Source organism: Sinohyriopsis cumingii, chromosome 7, assembly GCF_028554795.1.
Source record: "Sinohyriopsis cumingii isolate HCF-2022 chromosome 7, ASM2855479v2, whole genome shotgun sequence".
NCBI classification, from domain to species: domain Eukaryota; kingdom Metazoa; phylum Mollusca; class Bivalvia; order Unionida; family Unionidae; genus Sinohyriopsis; species Sinohyriopsis cumingii.
This window is the reverse complement of record NC_142967.1, coordinates 79,282,987-79,301,591: the sequence shown is the minus strand read 5'-3', so window position 1 is coordinate 79,301,591 and position 18,605 is coordinate 79,282,987. Positions and strand designations below refer to the sequence as shown.

Genomic DNA, 18,605 nt, shown 5'->3' with positions numbered 1-18,605 from the left:
ATGGACAGCGTTCTTTTGCATACCAGGGCCCAGCAACATGGAATGAATTGCCCAATGAACTCGGACACAAAGACACACTGATACCATTCAAGAGTGCTCTCAAAATTCACTTATTTTGACTGCAAGAACAAACTTAAAGACCTAATAACATTTCTCTACCTTAAATGTTCTCAGCATGTTTTTTATGTTTTCTAATTTCATGGTGTTTGTTTTTGTAATCATATCATTATATATGTTTATTATCTTATAGGTGTGGTCAAATGTTGTAAAGCACTTAGAGCTTCTAAAGATTAGGCACTATACAAAGTCCTCATTATTATTATTATTATTATTATCTTTATGAATAGGGAGGACTACATCGGTGAAGCAAGTAGACAACTAAGTGACGCTAGGTTCTACCAAAACCTAGACCATGATCCAACACTGTAATATGCAAAAACCATCACAAATATTATTGATGAGGCATACCAAATCACGCACATAGACCAGCAAACAAGAAACTACTTAAGCCCAGAAAACCCAAGGGCAGGTAGATTTTATCTTCTACCTAAAATCCACAAACAAGGAAACCCAGGCAGACCTATGATCTCTTGCAACGGGCATCGCACAGAAAGGATATCAGAATATTTGGATCATTTTATTAGACCACATGTCCACAAATTACCATCATATCTTCAGGACACGACAGATTACCTTATAAAAAGCAAAGCAAGCTAACCATTACTGCCAGATACATTGCTTGTTTTCTTAGACGTCACATCTTGTACATTAACATACCACACAACAAAGGCATGTAGAGAAGCATGGGAAACTAGAACTGTAGACAATCCACACACACACTTCCCAGTCCAACTCCTGCAGCTTGTCCTAAAACTCAATAACTTTGAATTTAATGGAGAAAACTAACTCCAAATTAATGGAACTGCAATGGGTACAAAAATGGCTCCATTGTATGCTAATATTTTTATGGGAAAACTGGAGGGTCAACCTTTAGCATTGGTTGAACTTACACCATACCAGTGGATATGCTTTATCGATTATATAGAAATGAAGTGGTAACATGGAAGAGAAAGTCTGGATGATTTCATATCAAAGGTAAACAACTTCCATCCCTGAATAAAATTCATGGCAGAAGTCTCCAACTCAAACAAAGTCTTCCTGGACACAACAACTAGACTGGTAGAAAACAAACTCCATACAGACATCTACTCCAAACCAACCGACAAACACCAGTATCTCCTCCCAAGCAGCTGTCATCCAAAATACTGCATTAGGAACATCCCATATAGCCAGGCACTGAAGATATGCAGAATTTGCTCCAACAATGAAACATTCCTAAAAAGGTCTGAAGAGCTATCTAAACATTTTATTTACCGAGGCTACAACAAAGACCTGATTACATAGGCAACCAAAATTGCTAAACAAACAAACCATGATGACCTACTAAAATATGCAAAGAAGGAAAAAGCTGATAGGATACCATTTATCCTGACCTACCATCCAGACAACACCAAAGTAGGTAAAATCTTCAGGAAACACTGGCCCATTGTGGAATTGCCGGGTGCACTAAAATTAATCGTCCCTAACAAACCTGTAGTCACCTACCAGAGAACAAAAATCCTCAAGGACATCCTATTCAGGACATAACTAATGCCAATCACTAATCAAGACAACCCTAGTCAATCTGGCCCCTGTGGCCATAAATGGTACAAAACCTGTCAACATATGATAGAGACCAAGACATTTTCCAGCGCAGTTACTGGAGAAAAATTAAACATGCATGGTCCAAACAAAATGTGCAAAACAGAGAATGTCATTTATCTCATCACATGTAAGATCTGTTGCCTTCAGTATGTTGGAGAAACTTAAAAGCTACATAAAATGATCAAACTTCACAGATCTGATTGGATGACAAAGAAGCTATATACAGAAGCCTGGTTGAAGAACACTTCTTCTCCCCTGGCCACACTTTCAGTGATATAACACTTATTGCAAGTGCCCAAACCAGGAAAGAAAAGGAAGCTTACTGGATATGCCACCTTAGAACATTGAAATTGGTTAAAACCAAGAAGACTAGATAAAGACAACCATGCACAAATAAAATTATCTTTTGCAGCCAACACATTTTCTTTTAAATAATTCTCTAAATTTGCTTAATAGCCTATGGCTACTATAACAATGAAATATCCTGGATATAATTTGCACTTACATAAATTTACATAAAATAACAGATGTCGTTATGGCTCATCAATTTCTTGTCAATACAAATATTTTCCAGTATCAGCAACAAGCTGAAATAAACTAGTTGAAACATAATAAAGTTAAAATGTTGAATTCCTGTAGAAACAGTCATGTAAAGTTTCACAAACATAGCTATTTTTCTGTTTTATTTGTTTGTCTTGTCTATGTTTTGTATTTGCCTTTGAAAAAGACTCATTAAAGAGTTGAAAGTGCTCCGGCTAGCTAGATACTAGTTTTGCACTGTTCGTTTCAGTTTACTGCATATATATATATATATATATATATACATGTATATATATATATATATATATATATATATATATATATATATATATATATATATATATATATATATATATATATATATATATATATATACACACACACACACACACACACACACATACATACATACAAATATATACATACCTTTAGTACTTTTATGTTCTGCACATTGGGAACTCTATTAGAATATGGTCCCGTTTTTGCTTCTTTGAGAAAAATATTCTCCACTTGCTGGTACTCTGGACTTTGATTCAACACATTTACACGTTTAAGATTCTCCTTGTCTTGCATTTCATCCCAAGTCTCAGGTAGAGTACCAATGTTTGCTGTAGAACAATAATAAAAACTTAGTTATACCACAAGGGAAGATGCAAGGCCATGTTATTGACAACAACTACATGTACTATCTCTGATTTGAATATATGTGAATTTTTATCCAGGGTTCCCGCTACCAGGTGAAGTGGGCGACTAAGCTGCCTACAAAATGTAAACTTCACCTTCTACTATTAGGAAGCAAAGCAACTTTTCTGTGTGATATTTTTTTAGAGGAACACTGAATGACCATCCTTTTTAAGATGCTCCCTGGCCTTAGCCAGGTTAGTTCCAGTGCAACGTTAAAAGCAAGGCAAAATGTAGGCATCAAGCCATCAAATATTTGGTGTTGATATCAACTGCACCAACAAACAAACTCTTTAACATTCATAGGCATGTGTTTTGATAGCTGATTAACAATTAATCCTTTCCCAAGTAAGTTAGCAACTATCGTCGTCCAATTTCCGCAAGTTATCCTTTAATGATAGAAACATTCAAACTTGTGTTTCGAAACTTAACTTACATAAATGGCAATTTGTGTTTTAAAAATAGAATCAGTAACATGAATATTCTAACTGCAGCATGTTGTTTTCTTCATAAAACTCTGTTTGGATCCATCAGTGAACCTGCCATGGGGAAATAATGGCAGACATTACTGTGTCCATACAAGTTCCTGTGGCAGTTTCTGAGAAGTACCACTTTATTAGATGTCTCTTTTCATAAACCATTGGGCAAATATATTCAAGAAAATGCACAATTCATAGAAAGCAAAGTTTAAATATTAAGTTATTGAAGATTTAGAATATAAATGCAATTATGTAGGTCAGAAACGTATATGACAATGCTATGTTGTGGAATTTGAGAGACACTCTGTGGTCAAGGTTGTATTCTGAGCTTACTCTATTGCGTGAAAATATATAAAGAAAAAACAAAATCAGTGAAGCAAATACTACCGGTATTTAACAAATGTCAAACACTACACCAAGCATGTAGACAAATAATGAAATGTTAAAATTTAAATCCTATCAATGGACTGTTGCAAAGAAGCTATAAAATGAGTCATTATATTAAGAAAACCCCTTTTTCTAAAACTAGAGGCATTTGAATGTTGACCGAGTCGATTCGGTTGGAAAAAAGAACTTAGTTCATTTATATACCAACTTTAATTCTATATCTATGGACGGATATGGTAATGTTTTATTGGCAACAAAGAAATTAGGACAAACAGTATGATTTGAAAGATGTGTGCATTTATTTGCTCTCTTGTACATGGTACAGGGTTTGTTTTAAACAAGTTTAGAAATCTTTCAAGTGCCATTTTATAGTGAAACTTCAGCCAGTAAAAGAAAAATTCTTGATTAAGGGTAGGTGATTAAGCATATGTACTATGTAGATGTCTTTATGCATATTTAAATGACCAGGCTGTGTCTTCCAAAAACTAATATTACTGACTGATGCATGAAAAAATTCTCAAAGTGACTGGCTCAATAGTTTTTGTTGGAATCTATGAGAAGTTTGTGTTTTCCTCATTTTTTCTAACTGCACAATGTTGAAATTATTTAAGATATATTCTCCAAAAATAGCTTGTCAGATATATATATATACACATACATGTATGTAGATAGATAGACTGGTTTAAATAATCCTAGTTAGCATGGTCATATTTTATGCAGCAGCCTTTTTCTCATCCTTTGATCTAATATATATAGGTAGATAGATAGACTGGTCTAAATCCTAGTTAGCATGGTCATATTTTTTGTGTCATGGGTATAACATCTAATTAATTACTCAGTTCCACATCAACAATGGACAATGTGATCAACAACATTTAGTTAATGAGTATGGGAATACATATTCTTGCTACATGTTAAGATGCAAATGAAAGAAAACTATATGATGCATACAACAATCAAATGTGTTGATGGAATCTGCTAATTTGATGTAGGAATGGGGTAATATTCAAATTATAATGACCAAATGTTTTGATGGAATCTGCTAATTTGATGTAAGAATGGGGTAATATTCAAATTATAATGACCAAATGTTTTGATGGAATCTGCTAATTTGATGTAGGAATGGGGTAATATTCAAATTATAATGACCAAATGTTCTGATGGAATCTGCTAATTTGATGTAAGAATGGGGTAATATTCAAATTATAATGACCAAATGTTTTGATGGAATCTGCTAATTTGATGTAAGAATGGGGTAATATTCAAATTATAATGACCAAATGTTTTGATGGAATCTGCTAATTTGATGTAAGAATGGGGTAATATTCAAATTATAATGACCAAATGTTTTGATGGAATCTGCTAATTTGATGTAGGAATGGGGTAATATTCAAATTATAATGACCAAATGTGTTGATAGAATCTGCTAATTTGATGTAAGAATGGGGCAGTATGCAAATTATAATGACCAAATGTGTTGATGGAATCTATACTTTTATGTAAGAATGGGGTAATATTCAAATTATAATGACCAAATGTGTTGATGGAATCTATACTTTTATGTAAGAATGGGGTAATATTCAAATTATAATGAACAAATGTGTTGATGGAATCTGCTAATTTCATATAAGAATGGGGTAATATTCAAATTATAATGACCAAATGTGTTGATGGAATCTGCTAATTTTTTATGTAAGAATGGGGTAATATTCAAATTTTAATGACCAAATGTGTTGATGGAATCTGCTAATTTTTTATGTAAGAATGGGGTAATATTCAAATTTTAATGACCAAATGTGTTGATGGAAACTGCTAATTTTTGATGTAAGATTGGGGTAATATTCAAATTATAATAACCAAATGTGCTGATGGAATCTGCTAATTTGATGTAAGAATGGGGTAATATTCACATTATTATGACCAAATGATCATGGTTTTATAGTTAGTGAAGAGTATATTTTATCTAACTGTTCCCATTCTTCATATAATGTCCTTTTAACTTTATTTACTTTGTGGGTAATTAGGTACAATTTACTCTAGGATCAATATTAAACCATGATAATTTAATCCCATAGCAAAATTATAAGAAGTGGCTGAGTTATCAATCAAACTCATGCAACACACTACACAGACATTCCAAAATAACAAATTGTGTCATAATAAATTCTTGTTTCTTGAAGAATTAGTTTTCACAAGGTGTTACAGATGAACAACCTAATTCATGATTACTGACCTTACTCAAGGTCACACAAAGCTGATTATTCGGAGAAAAGACAATATTTTAACCTGAATAATAATTTATTGACCTTATTGGAGGTCACTGTCATAATGATCATCCAAAAGGAGAACAGACAATATTTTAACCTTAATTATGATTATTAAATTTGCTGGAGGTAAAATTTGTTATTGTAGGGTTTAATGCCATTTTTCAGCACACGATAGGCTATACAAGGTGTCCAGTATCAATTGTGGAGGAAGAACCCGGAAAATCCCTGGAAAGAACCACTGACCCTCGAGAAGCTACTAGCAAGCTTTCTCACATACCCACATTGACCGAATCCGAGACTCAAACCTACGCAGACAGGTGAGATGGCAGTGATCCGTAATGGAAAGCGCTTTAAACCACTCGGCTACTCTGGGCCCCGGGAGGTAAAAAAAAATTCTTATAATCCAAATGGAAAACAGAGAATATTTTAACCTGCATAATAAATATTGACTGTATTGGAGGTCACTGTCATACTGATAATTGGAGAGGAGGACAGACTATTTTAACCAGAGCCCTGATTATTGACCTTACTGGCGGTCACACAACACTGATAACCAAACAATAAAGCAGGTAATATTTTTTAACATGACATATCAAATATAATAGGAGTTCACATTTTAAATGGATAAAGGGGTTCATATATGTAATAGTTTTTTGATATACATGTAATTCACATTAGTGGCAGATACTGGGCAACAATTCTATAAGAAAGAAAAGGCAATAAAAGGAAGACAAAACCTCCATCTTCACATTTTAAAGAGTATGCGTACCAGAAGTAGCTTTTGTTTTACAGAAAACAGTGGAAACCAAGAAGGTTGGTCACAAGAAAGTGTCAATCACTATATGTTTATTAGAAAAAATGACACACTGACTGAGTTCCACATTGCAGTGACTATTAAGTACCTGCCATAACACAATTGAATACTACAAACATAATTTTTTACCCCTCTGACATGATTTGCAAAACACAATTTTTCAGTAATCTTTGAAGAAAAAATTTAATAAAAGAAAAGAAAACCACTACTTCAACATATGCCCATAACATGTGGCATTTATAAAGGGCAAACAGTCCTACTAGCCACTAAAACTATCCCTTGTTTTTTATATAAGCTACAGCAAATTGACATAGAGGCAACTGAAAGGAAAGGTGGTCAGGTATAAAAACAACCACCATTTTATGTATTACTTGAATCAGCCGATAATAGCTTGGGTGATGTGTTAAGTCCTTTCAAGACTGCTGTGGTGGAGCCCATTGTGCTACTTTGCATAGGTAAACTTCACAAAGTTGAACCCAATGTATTTTCAGTTAATGGCAAATCAAAGAGATGCTACATGTGTGTTGAAGAACAAAATATATTACACATCATTGCTTTGAATGAGAAAATTTAAGCCATCTGAATTAAAGATTAATGGCAAGTTTGTGTATAGTGGCAACATTTCTCTGAAGCTGGATTTTGCTCCATATAATTGTATAAAACATAAAGCACGACTGTTTCAGTTGTTGGAATAGTGTTCAAGTATGATTCATTTTGTAAGATGATTTGGGGAAGCAATAAGCTAACAGCAAAGCAAGCAATGCCCAGCAAAATTAAGTTTCAGAACTCTTAGTTGATGGAATCTTACTTTGTGAAGCACAACAGCAAGGGTGAGAATTTAATTCTTTGCACATACTGCAAACAACATATCAACACCAGTCATTCTAGAGTGTATGGCATCCATTAAAATAGCATCACTACCTGCATGCAACATATCTGACACACTGAGACGTGCATTCTGATTAGTTATCTTTATTATATTCATTATCTTAATCTATTAAAACACTAATTATTGCTTGTCAACATGGTTTTAATCATGAAATAGACAATAATAAACACATGCCCATGTTTGCACATTACTAATAAATTGTTAACACCTGTATGAGATAGAGGCATTTATTACTGCTGTATTACATGTAAAGCCCCCAATAAATGTCAAAATATTATGTCAAGTCCACCACCCAACTTCTTCCGAAGAAATGGTCAGTTCCAATTGTGATGCATGTTCATTGTTCTATAGAGACAAGTGTATCTTGTGGTCAAACTGTATCAAATACAGTTCTGACTATGCCAACATCATGGTCAGCAAGAATAACTCTGGAAAGTTTGACCAATGGTACCATCCAGTGTCTAGTGAGTGCAAAGATGAACACTAATGACACTTGCATTACCTTCTAAACCCTACTCCTACTGTACTATTGAGGGCACAAAGACTGCATCTAACATTTATTCTGCCATTCAAGAGGTTTAAAAACATAAACTGGTGTATGTTTTTTTTTTAAATATCAGTGTGGTTGTGACATTGAACATATGTGTATATTTATGGTGATGATATTTGATAATGCTAAGTCTACAAACTATTTTCTTTCATTGAAAGTGTATAAAGTGCTTTGAAGAAAACAGTTTATTCGAAAACATTTGTGTCATGGAATTGTGTATATTTATTGTTTACTTAATATATTTGGAATAAAATGTACTTGCGTTTTGTTTCTGCATACAGTGTTACCTGAGGGTGGATAATATATATCATCCATTATTTCAATTTAGTGAGTTGGGTTCACTCCATGCTGGATGTACAAACTGCTTTCGATGAGAAAACTGATATACCTTTAGCTCCAAGGTCATGGATTACCCATAGCCATGATACTTAGTTTCAATGTATCATTCTAATTTTACAACCGGAAAAGTCTTGTCAGTGAGCAGTTCACTTTATGGAGCAATATTAATTTTCCAGCTCTAGAGGTACATGAATTTTAAAATTTTAATCTTTTCCTATCCGTATTATATGATAGAATTGTTTTATTGTTCTATCATTTATTCTGGATTTCAGATAGTTCTGACTTGTGTCATATAATGCAATGTTATTAGATGGTTCCTTGACCATCTGACAGAGGGCAGGACAGAAGATCCCTTGTGGTAGTCAACTAGACACCACAAGTTCTATGTCCCCATTGTTCTAAATTTTCATTGTCACTATTTAAGTGAAAAACATTATCACTACCTGTGTAAAAATCATCCACACATTATTTAAAAATTATTTGTTTAAATATCAGCATTAAGAGTGAGTTTAAATCTTTAACACTGAGTGAAAATCATATTATTTGAGTGATTAATCATTTGTTATTTTGGTGTTTAATTTCTGATTTGTTCATTCATCAGCCATGGTGATAAATCCATCAATCAGTCATATTGTACAATTTTATCTATTCATTTTTGTTGATCATTTGTTTTAAGTTTCATGTTACATTTTTTCCAGTTAGAAACAATATATTTTTTCTTTATATCTGTTACTTAACTTGGTGCACATCACTGTGTTAAAAATCCAATGTTGGAATTTATGCACATGAGTTTGGTGTAGGATTTTCTATCTTTAATCATATATAAATAAACATCTTATTCACAGAACCATTCTTAGTGTCTTCGCTATAATCTGACCCAACCTGGTTCATCTTGTTACTATTTGAATTTCCAATAATTTTTTATCAAGTTATATAAAAGACAGCTTATTCACAATTAAACAAAGACACTTTGTTTTGGTCACGTGCAGTGACCACGCTTAAGATCTTAAAACTTATACCTTTTGAGTCTCAAAACTTCCCCAACACTGCCTGGGAATATGGCAAGTATGGGACACAAAAATTACTATTTGGGTTCCACATATCAGTGACTATTAATTACCTTTCAGGATGTCTTTTCTGACTATCTTGACACTATCCTCTACATTATCTTTGACATATTCACAATAATTCTTGAAATCGATGATATAGATGGTGTCATTACTGGGGTCTGGTAGCTCAAGGTGTTGATCATCATTCTTGAAGGCTTTCTCCATTTTAAGGTTGATCAGTTTATCATATGGTGTTAATATTGTCTCTTCCGCTGTTACTTCTTCATAATGCCATTGGACCATCTGATACAACTGCTCAGCTTCCTCCTTTTCACTTTCTTTCTGGGCTCTGTCCTTCAGCTTCCCTTGAAACTCATTTTGTGCCCTGGACACATTTTGTTGAGTTCCTCTGATCAAAACTTGTTTTTCCTCCTGTTGGAACTCACATTCAACAAGCAAATCTGTTTTAAAGAACTCCTCAACCTGTAAAAATGGATAATATCAAGAAACATATTCTTGTATAGTCTACCAAGTGATTCTATTTAAGTCTTAAAGTTGTACTCTTCCCGTCTTCTAAACAACATACTTTTGATAACTGGTATATGGTTCTACTTTGCACAAATTATTGTAGGTATATGGGAAAACTAGTAAAATTACATAACTCATTTGAAGCCAATATAGTTTACAGAAAACTACAATGTTATATAATACCTTATTATATTATATTGTTTTATATTAAATCATATTAATGTATGCTGTCATCATGTTATATTCATACAAAGTCATGTGAATCTCTACTGAGATGTGGGGTGTCTCCCATCCCTCACTGTAATGTCTAGTCAGCTAGACAGGCCTCCCATGATGCATTGCACATGAGCACAGGCATTTGCTGCTGAATAGCCAATTTCCTGTGGAGAAATTCAAGATGGTGGAAGTGATGCACAAATGCATTGGCAATAAAGAAAGAGCATTAAATCAGTTATTTCCAACTGTGTCGCCATCAACTTTTTTATTGCATTAGTCACAACTATTTCAACTAAACAAGTCCTGAGTGTCTGTTTGAAGTGTCACTATGGAGTACTTTCATTTTCAGCCATAAAATGTGAGTAGGGGGAGGGTGTATGGTGAGAGATTATGAAATTGTATGGCTGCACATTTTTGCAGGTTTGTGTGATAGTGATGCTTATTTGAACTTCAGTTTGATTGATTGTGCTTTACCATTATTTTGCATGAAGTTTCAACATTTTATAATAAACAAGTTTTATGTCATTTAGCATATTTGTATGATTTGAATGCATTAATGGAACAGATGAAGAGGTTGGGTGGGTGGAATCTGGATGGTAATATAATAGGTAACTATTTATGCAATGCAATTATTGGAGAATAATGCTTGGTCAGAATCTTTACTGGCAAGAATTAAAAAGTATATATATACAATAAAAGAAGGAATAATAATGCTTTAAAACATTCAACACTGTCTAGCTTCTGAAACGTTTATTTCCTATATGATATACCAAGAAGAGAAATGACCATTCAAAGAATTCAGGAACCTTACAGATATACTTGGTAGTAACAATGTTTATTTGAGTTATATTTTGGTAATCTACCGGGTATATTTGTTTATAAATTTTGCATGATTTATGTGGTTATGTAGGTATATCATTGCAACAGTGAAACTGTGCAATTGATTCATGTACTTTGTTTTGATAACCAAAACTTGAGAATTCAATATCACTTACTTATAATGACGATAAAATATTCCATTGGCAGAATATCATGCATTGATAGCCATCAGCTTTTTGTACATGTATTTAGCAGTGGTTCCATAAAGACAAGGTATATATTTTAACAACATGGACTATCCAAGCTAATGAACTGAGTGCTTGACACTATTGCATGTCTTTGAAATTTCACAGAGCTGCATGAGTGGTATTGTGATATACTTTTCGATCATCATCATGTAATCAGCAGCTCTAACAGGTAACAGACAACCCTAAGATTTCTGTGTATTTGACCCATTATACTTTTCAAAGTATAAGTAAACTGAACATTAAAACCGTTAATATTGCTTTACATCTCATAATATATATCCTAAAATCAAAATATCCTCAATGCTTGATTAAATTATAAAGGAAAATATTTTTATGTTGCAAGATGATTGCTATATTTTAAAACAAACTCTCTTAAGATCATGAGTGTTTCACTACCTTATGGAAGAGCATGTTTTAATACTGCTCTCTTAAGATCATGAGTGTTTCACTACCTTATGGAAGAGCACATTTTAATACTGCTCTCTTAAGATCATGAGTGTTTCACTACCTTATGGAAGAGCACATTTGAATACTGCTCTCTTAAGATCATGAGCGTTTCACTACCTTATGGAAGAGCACATTTGAATACTGCTCTCTTACGATCATGAGTGTTTCACTTCCTTATGGAAGCGTACATTTGAATACTGCTCTCTTAAGATCATGAGTGTTTTACTACCTTATGGAAGCGCACATTTTAATACTGCTCTCTTAAGATCATGAGCGTTTCACTACCTTATGGATGAACACATTTTAATACTGCTCTCTTAAGATCATGAGCATTTCACTACCTTATGGAAGCACACATTTGAATACTGCTCTCTTAAGATCATGAGCATTTTACTACCTTATGGAAGAGCACATTTTAATACTGCTCTCTTAAGATCATGAGTGTTTCACTACCTTATGGAAGAGCACATTTGAATACTGCTCTCTTAAGATCATGAGTGTTTCACTACCTTATGGAAGAGCACATTTTAATACTGCTCACTTAATAGCTAAATAAATCTAACACATCTTTATCAGAACAAATTAGTTATTAAACATAAAGATCTATTCTCCAAGTATGTATTTTCTAAAGAACTAATATCAATACTTGACCTATACAGATTTCTGATCATGGTTATTACATTGTAACTAGCGAACTATTAGTTTTCTAAACAAGATAGACTGAAATGACAAAACCGTAAAACTCCAAAATCTGCATTACACAAACAGGTATCTGTTGCAGGATCAACCTAATCCCGTCAACCCCAACTACATCATCTGTTCCATTATTCCATTCTAAATCAAAAGTATTCTGCAGGACAATGCAGTCAGTATATTTGAAAATGTTGAAAATTAATGTAAAATAACAGTAAAAACAACTGACAAAACTTTCATTTCAATAGAATAGCATCTCTGACACAATTAAAGCACAGCTATACAATTATGCAATCTCTCAACCACCCCAAAGCTTATATAATGGTTGAAAACAACAGTACTGCATGGTGATCTTTTAACCAAACACTCAGTACTTCTTTAACAGACATAATATGGCTAATACAATGAAAAAGCTGGTGGCAACACCACTGAAAATATCTGATTTATTGCAACTGTTTTGCCAACACATTTTTGTAATACTTCCACTATCTATAATTTCTCCACCGCTATCTGCCATTCAGTGTGTATGCCTGGCCTCGAGTGTTGAGAATCAATGGAGGCCAGGGTAACAGGCTTTAAAATCTCTAGCCAACTCAAAATTATTGTTAAACAAATTCCAGGATATATATTTTTCTAGGCTTTTCTTATACCTTGCTTCCTATGTAGTATAGTTCCTGCAAAGAATTCCTGTGATCACGTGACTGTGGATGACACTTAAATTACTAATTCTACAGACAACAACCTAAAATTAATCATTTGGATTACTTGATATGAGATCACTAGTAATTCATAAAAAATTAAAGACATTAATAAAACATGGTTGGATTATACATTAATAAATAGTTTGGGTGACATAAAGCCAGTCAGTTTGGTATCAGTATTTGTTGATATGTAAGCATGCATGATCTCCCAATCCTAATAGGCCATTTAGCATGATGTCACATTATCCTGAAACCAAGCCGACCAGTCCTAACACTAACCTCTAAATACTGAGCGCCAAGTGAGGCAGCTGTTAGTACCATTTTTGTAAATCTTTGGTATGCCTCGACCGTGGTTTGTACCCTTGATCTCCTGCTTCCGAGGCATATGCTCTAACCACTAGGCCACAGTAGCGGTCAGTTTGATAATGTATTGAACACTCCTTGGTGGACTATGTATAGTATAATAATGTATTTAATAATAATAATAATAATAATAATAATAGTCAACTGGAATACAATTCCAGAGCAAAGTTCCAGAGTATTGGAAACTTTTTTAAAAATAATTCCTTATTTGGTTTGGAAATTTTATACTGTTTGGTAGACATGGATCGCAGGTGGGGAGTATTGCTAGGTAGACTATACTGGAATAGTGATTGTAAATATTTAGGAGCACTATTATTGGATATCCTGTACATTAATTTGGCTTTTCTCAAACAGATTCGGTCTGCAATAGATAATATTTTTAACTTACCAGCTAAACTTTCCTTGCTTTCTGTGGATTGATATCAGCCCAATTGCTCTTTTTTGAAGATGTGCCAGCTTTGCTATGTTTTTATCATTTGAATTACTCCATACTGTATTATAGGAGTCGAAATAGGGTTGTATGTAACTGTTATAAAATAGTTTTCTGTGCATTTCAGGGAGAAAGTGTCTTATCCTACTAAGAAGCCATAAACCTGAATTAACCTTTTTACTGATATGTTTGATATGTTCAGTCCATGATAGGTTATTATCTGCCAAAACACCAAGTAGTCTATCATGACAGACCATTTGCAAATTTTTATCCTTCCATGACAGCCATAGTTCATCACTATCAAGATTTGTCCTTTTTTGCCATGTTGAGATAAGTAATATTTTAGTTTTACCAGTATTTACCACCATGCCATTGCATGTGCACCAGTTGTCCAGTTTGCTCAGGGCATTCTGTAAAGAAATTTCAAGTTCATGCTTTGTGTTTTGGATGTCTGATGAGGTTGTGTCATCTGCATAGAGATCTGTAGATGAAATTGAGTTCCTTAGTAAAAGTGGCTGGTCATTAATAAATAATATAAATAGTAATGGACCTAGAATTGAGCCTTGTGGTACCCCATATCTAATTGTTCCAGGTTTAGACAGAACATTATTTATATAAACATGTTGTCTTCTCTCACTTAAGTATGAAGTAAACCATCTAACTGTGCTTTCATCACATTGATAGATTTTCAGTTTCTTCAAAAGGATTTCATGATCCACCATGTCAAAAGTTTTCCTGAAATCCACAAATACTGATCCTATTATTCTACCTTGATCAAGTGCTTGAAGCCATTAATCAGTTAGGGAGATCAAGGCAGTCTCACATGAATGTTTCTGTGTAAAGCCTGATTGTTTAGGGTGTAACAGCAAGTGTTTGGTTAAGTATGACATGAATGAGTCATGGACATGTTTTTCAATTGATTTTGACTAGTTTGGTAGTATTAAGATTGGTCGGTAGTTATCAGCATCATCCTTAGAACCAGATTTGTGAATAGGAGTTGTTTTTGCAGTTTTTCCATATTTTGGGGACAGATGAGGTTGCAATACTTAAATTGATTATGAATGTTATGCTATCTACAATAGCAGAGGCAGAAGGTTTAATGAGTCGTGGACCAATCTGATCAAGTGCTGTAGCTTTCTTGGTATCAAGTTCACTGAGACATTTCTTAACAAAGTGTTTTGATACTGGTGGGATAGGGAAACATACCTCCTTAGAAATTTTGCTGTTGCAGAACTTTTTCAGTTCATCAAAGTTATTTTATATCACTGGTTCTTTTAACTTTGTAGTTATGTTGGTGAAACAATCATTGAAAACATTTGCAATGTCAGTGTCATCGGTGACTATGGTGTTATTTACCAGAAGTGAGTAAATTTTATTTGTCTGATCTTTGTGTGTTCCTCCGGTGAGTTAACTGAAGATTTTCCAAATGAAGATTGTGTTGCTCTTTTTGACTTCAAGCAATGATTGATAATAAGTTTTTTTTAGCTTTTTTAACATACTTGCTATTTTATTTCTCCATACTTTATATTGTGCATGGTTTCCCATAGCCTTGAATTGGTCTCATGTTTTCATAGCATCTAGGATTTCAGTAGTTAGCCAATTCAGTAGGATTTACTCGATGTACTTTTCAGTGGTGCATGTTTAGAGACTACATCCATAACACTTCGTCATGGACTCTTTAGAGCTTAAAAATGTATTTAACACTCCTTGGTGGACTCTGTATGGTATAATATTGTATTTAACACTTCTTGGTGGACTCTGTATAGTTTAATAATACATAAAACACTTCTTGGTGGACTCTGTAGTTTAATAATGTATTTAACACTTTTTGGTGGACTCTGTATGGTATAATAATGTATTTAACACTTCTTGGTGGACTCTGTATAGTATAATATTGTATTTAACACTTCTTGGTGGACTCTGTATGGTATAATAATGTATTTAACACTTCTTGTTGAACTCTGTATGGTATAATAATGTATTTAACACTTCTTGTTGAACTCTGTATGGTATAATAATGTATTTAACACTTCTTGGTGGACTCTGTATAGTATAATATTGTATTTAACACTTCTTGGTGGACTCTGTATGGTATAATAATGTATTTAACACTTCTTGTTGAACTCTGTATAGTATAATAATGTATTTAACACTGCTTGGTGGATTCTGTAGAGTTTGATAATGTATTTAACACTTCTTGGTGGACTCTGTAAAGGTTAATATTGTATTTAACACTTCTTGGTGAACTCTGTATAGTGTAGTAATGAATTTAACACTGCATCATTCCAGTGCAGACTCTGAGGAAAATTCAGGCTGACTCTAGAGGAACTGGGAGCTCAGCTGCGGTGGCTCACTGGTCAGTGTGCTGGACTCATAAATGAAAGGGTGCAAATTTGAATCTTGCCGTCAGACCATCCTAGGTCAGCTATTGCCATGTGTCCCTGGGCAAGACACTTTACGCCAATTGCCTTGGTACTAAATAACCTACTTGTGTTTCCTGTGCTGTAAAACACCACAAACCAAAACCAAACCAGAGGAAACCAGAATCCAGTCACAAGATATATCATCTCCCAAGTGTTGAGATCAACAATGCTGAAGACTACCACCAACAGAATCCTGACACTGATTTCCTAAGAAATGTTAAAAATGCTAGCAGTACACATATGGACAGCATTCAATAGCAACAAGTTACTCTGAAAGGACTAATGTGATGAGATGACGTACATATTTGAATATTTAAAAAAGGAAATTTGTTCAGTAGTTAAAAAATTTTCACCCACTTGCATGCTAAAAATTGGGTCAATGAAATTCGTCCCTCTTTTCCAGTAAAAACTCATGAATCAGATGCAGTTTGCAAATCTCCTGATCTATCCAAATCTGACCTTTCTATTCTATCAAATATATATATATATATATATATATATATATATATATATATATATATATATATATATATATATATATGGTATTATGCTATATTATATTACACTATGTGTTTTACCCACAATGTCATGCAGAAATTACAATATTATATTATATTATATTATATTATATTATATTATATCATTATATATTCCTGTGCTTTGTAATTATTACTTTTAATATGGCAAAATAAAATTTTTCTTTTGAAAACTGGAAACAATGTTGAAATGGCATGCTGATGCCTTGAAAGGGTAACTACAGGACCTTGATGGCACAGTGTTAACACACGAGATTTACATCTCTGTTGTTTGAGATTCAATCATTGGCTCCAGCATGTATGAGGCTAAAATGGTCAAATTCTTCTAGGTTTTCCAGTTTCCTTGATTTTTGCCTAACATCCAGAGTATTTGGTGTAAATTGTTAAAACTGTCTTTTGGATTTTTTTATATAACAAATATTGAGAAAGGTCTATTATACACTTGCTGCATGTTTAATTGGTTGTTTTTATTTGGGTCATTGTAACGTTGACCTTTAAGCTATCTAACCCATCATCTACAGCTTATTTCCTTCCGATATCAGCTATCCATCCCCAAAGATTGTAGCCATTATGTGGTGTACAACTGAAGGTTTATTTTAAAGAAACTTTTCCTTTGTTTGTTTGTGACCTTGACTTTGGATATTTTGAGACCAAAATAAAATTGTTTCTTTCTTGGTCAAAGTGAAAGGCAACCACTACCACAGAATCCAGCTCTCCAGAAAAAAATCTTTCTGTCTATTATATAGTGAAGAGGAAGTAACAATTACAGGTTAACTCCCCTTTTTACCCACTAGGAGGCTACCATTATACCTGGATGTACCCTGATTTTAATTCAGCAAAAAACATAAAGGGTGCTCAGTTACAATATGGGGAAGGATGGGAGAGATTTTCTGTAATGTGATCAAATAATCATTATCAGAGAAACATAATTTAAAAGATCTGACTTCTCCATCAAATACACTGACTGACCATATCACATAAAAATAGGAAGGAAGAGGAGGAAATGCTGAGCATCCTACCACTACCTGTGTCACCCAGTAGGAGTATGACTGCCTTATTAAAGGATGAATTCCTCTCAGTGATTGTTTACCACAGCAAGAGAAAATTTATTTACAGAAGTGCATGTGAGATCCCTGTGGGAATCCATACTTGATTATTATCTCATCATCAAACATTTCCCTAGCAAGTCTAACTAAAGCATGAAATTTATGTCTGGGTCTAAGTTTGTGCTTTCATAAATGGGACAAGAGGTAAGGTCTGACCTCTCTAAACTGATTATCCACAATATAATGTCATAAATCAAAAACAAAACTTACCAAATGTTTTTGTGGTGTATCATTAAGGAATGTTGCTGTCTCAGTGGCAGATATCCTAAACTCTTAATGAAGGCCTAAGGCCTTAGAATGGGCTGAATGGAAGGGTGTGAATATGTTACCTTACCCACCAATATATGAAGCTAACTGATGTCATATATGGAAGTATGTGTCAGACAATCAACACCG

The 18,605-nt window shown here is 33.7% G+C and overlaps 1 protein-coding gene across 1 annotated transcript in view; it reads right to left on the bottom strand.

The window, feature by feature from the left end:
* LOC149795600 (protein mono-ADP-ribosyltransferase PARP14-like) overlaps positions 1-18,605 on the bottom strand; it is a 99,526-nt gene that overhangs the window by 17,802 nt on the left and 63,119 nt on the right. Inside the window, exons 20-21 of the mRNA XM_089965427.1 lie at positions 9,771-10,182; positions 2,671-2,852 (exon numbers count right to left, since the gene is read on the bottom strand). Coding sequence (XP_089821553.1) covers positions 2,671-2,852; positions 9,771-10,182 — 594 coding nt within the window. The remainder of the gene's footprint in view (positions 1-2,670; positions 2,853-9,770; positions 10,183-18,605) is intronic.